A 2,886-nucleotide genomic window follows, 5' to 3' on the forward strand; every position below is an offset into this window, starting at 1 on the left:
CCAACCTACTCATGTAACCATTTTTAAAACCGCCCTCACCTTTCCACTTAGGATCAGTAGACAATTGGTGTAAATACTTTATTTTAGCATCGAATCTTCTTGACATGTCCAAAAGTGCTTATTCTTGCCCCTCCCTCTACTACTTCCCTCTTGGCTAATGGTATTCACCTCCATTTCAAGTACATGCATTATACATATAAACTAAAGTGAAATTATTTATATTTTGTCACTGCACAATAATCAGAAAGTTTTAGGAACTAGAAATGTATGAATCTTGTTCTTAAAGAATCTATTGGTATGATTGTGTGGCAGACGTAGCATTCAAACAATTAAACAATCGTTTATTACAAACCTTGTCTAACTCTTGCCCTCCAAGAATTAAACAAATCTTGAGCTAACGTATTTCTATAATTAGTCCATCGATCAGAAGTAACTATTGTAGTAATGTATTCAACTTCATCATCGGAATCGTTATCGGAATCGTCATTACTCATATTCTCTTCTTCTACATCATCTGTGAGCATCACTTTCCTTATTAAATTATGAAGTAAACAACAAGCCATCACAATACGTCCTTGAGTTCGAATAGGGAAAAAGGAGGGGCTTCTAAGTATGCTCCATCTCCCTTTAAGTAACCCAAAACATCTTTCAATTACATTTCTTGCTCGAGCATGCTTCATATTGTAATACTCTTCTACAGTTAGTAGTTGTTTATCTGTCCATTCCTTAAGTTGATATAGTTGCCCTCTATAAGGAGCAAGAAAACCCTCACAGTTTGTATACCCCCCATCGACCAAATAATAGTTACCTTCAAAATTATTGAAATTAGATAATTAAAGTGAGTTTTATTAACTATATAATTCTTTTTCTAATAAATACATGTTAAATTTACCTCTAGGAACCATAAAGCCATTTGGCCTAGTGAGAGCATTGCGAAGGACACGGACATCGTGAGTAGAGCCTTCCCAACCCAAAAGAACATAGATAAACTGCATGTTGGGTGCACAAACACCTAACACATTCATAGCAATGGTACCTTTTCTTGTCCGATATTTAACACGATCTTGGGGATGTACAGTTACATTTATGTAGGTACCATCCAACGCTCCTAAAAAATTCTATAAAATCAAATAAACAAAATCACTCTTATAAATACACATAAGATTATGGGTAAAAATTAGGTGATTAAGCAACTAGTACCTTAAAAGATTTCCACCTTTCTTCTTCACATTCTTCTAATATTGGTTTGGGCTTGCAAAAGCAAATGGTCATGCAACTTAAGTATAGCCCTCAGACATAAGTTGAATTGCCGACTCACGGTCTCTCCACTTCTTATGAAAAATTAAGCAATAGATCTATTTTTTTTTATGGTGAGCTAAAGTGTACAAAAACATGGCAACTATCTCATCAAGAGACATATTTTTTGTCCGAGTGAGGCCTCCAATCTCCTTAAGCATCTCACAAATAATATTAAAGATTTTTCTATTAACCCGAAGTTCACTTTTGCAATGCACATCACTTTCTTGTATTAAGCGATGTATAATTTTTAAGCGCAATATTTTTCTATCTTTTTTACTTTGGATCAATTGAACACCCCTAACTGTAGCAACACTTGTCATATACCAAATCCAATACATCATAAGAACTACAACTACATTTGTTACTACCAATTGAAGTTGTTTTATATGTCTTTTTCTCCGTAAGGATTGCATAATTCGATCCATTTATGAGAATTAATTAGAAGTTGTACAACAAAAATTAGACTCAAAAATAAAAATTAAACAAAAATTTTTCACTATCATGTAATTATATATACAAGCATAATTATTGGATAAGGTCAATTAAATATAGCTGAAAAAAGATAGTTCCATAAATTGTTCCATTTGGAATTTCATCGAACAAAAAGGAAAATATTCAAAGAATCAAATAAGGCTTGGAGGATAGAAATTTCAGTAATCAAGACAGATGAAGAGGTGCCATATGTAGAAAAACAATGAACGAAAGCTTATGTAATATATTTCAAGAAGAAAGTAGGAACCCCAGTCCTAATTTTTTCACAATAACTAAGCAACTTAACAAATATAGCCATCATCACTAAGTCACATGCTATATCGTGCAGCTCCAAGTCAAATGTTCCATTGAACTCAGAAACCAGACATATTTAATGATTTAGGTGAAGAGAGACACCACTAATATTCTTTTTCTATAAATATATACAGATGGACCAATATCATGATATGTTCCACTACCAGAAAGACACTTTACACAACAGAACACCTTCCTTTACCTCAAAATTTAAAGCACAAACTTCATATACGAACCATAAGGCAATAGGTGCCAAAGTAACAATAGTTAAGACCTTCATTTTGGTATAGTTTTACAAGGAACAACAAGTTCTGAAAAAAACACCACTAAAAAACAATAAAAACTTGGTAATCAACAAAAGATAATGTCAAATTTATTCCATAAATTGCATAAGCGTTCATTAAACATATTAACTCATGTATAAACATATAAATGATGAACCCAAAATGACATAGTGGTACAAAAAAACAATTATAATGTGGGTAGTGTTCCCAAAATCATTATTCATTATATTCAACTTGTACGATTGCTCAAGGAAAAATAATATGCAAACATTGACACATACATACAAACATATAATTAGCCAAAAGATAAGCTAAATCACTACAAAAGAATACAATGTCAATGTACAACACTAGACAAAATAACAAAACCCACCAAAATAGAATCAAATAAGGATTTGATTGAGTATAAAATTAACTTAAACTTTATTTTAATATGTCATAGAAGAATGATCTACAACTTACCAGTTCCTTTGTCAATCCAAGGGGAAATAAGCAAAGTGGGAACCCCAACACCCAA

General features: G+C 32.3%; 1 protein-coding gene across 1 annotated transcript; it reads right to left on the reverse strand.

Annotated features, from left to right (window-relative positions):
- Window positions 1-212: 212 nt before the first annotated feature.
- Window positions 213-1,724, reverse strand: LOC130826438 (protein ALP1-like). Its single transcript, XM_057692028.1, has 4 exons — window positions 1,401-1,724; window positions 893-1,118; window positions 353-808; window positions 213-229 (listed from the first exon to the last, which is right to left on the reverse strand). Exons 1-4 carry the CDS (start codon window positions 1,722-1,724, stop codon window positions 213-215), a joined length of 1,023 nt encoding a protein of 340 aa, XP_057548011.1.
- Between the last annotated feature and the right edge of the window lie 1,162 nt (window positions 1,725-2,886).

Source organism: Amaranthus tricolor, chromosome 11 (genome assembly GCF_026212465.1).
Source record: "Amaranthus tricolor cultivar Red isolate AtriRed21 chromosome 11, ASM2621246v1, whole genome shotgun sequence".
Taxonomy (NCBI): Eukaryota; Viridiplantae; Streptophyta; class Magnoliopsida; order Caryophyllales; family Amaranthaceae; genus Amaranthus; species Amaranthus tricolor.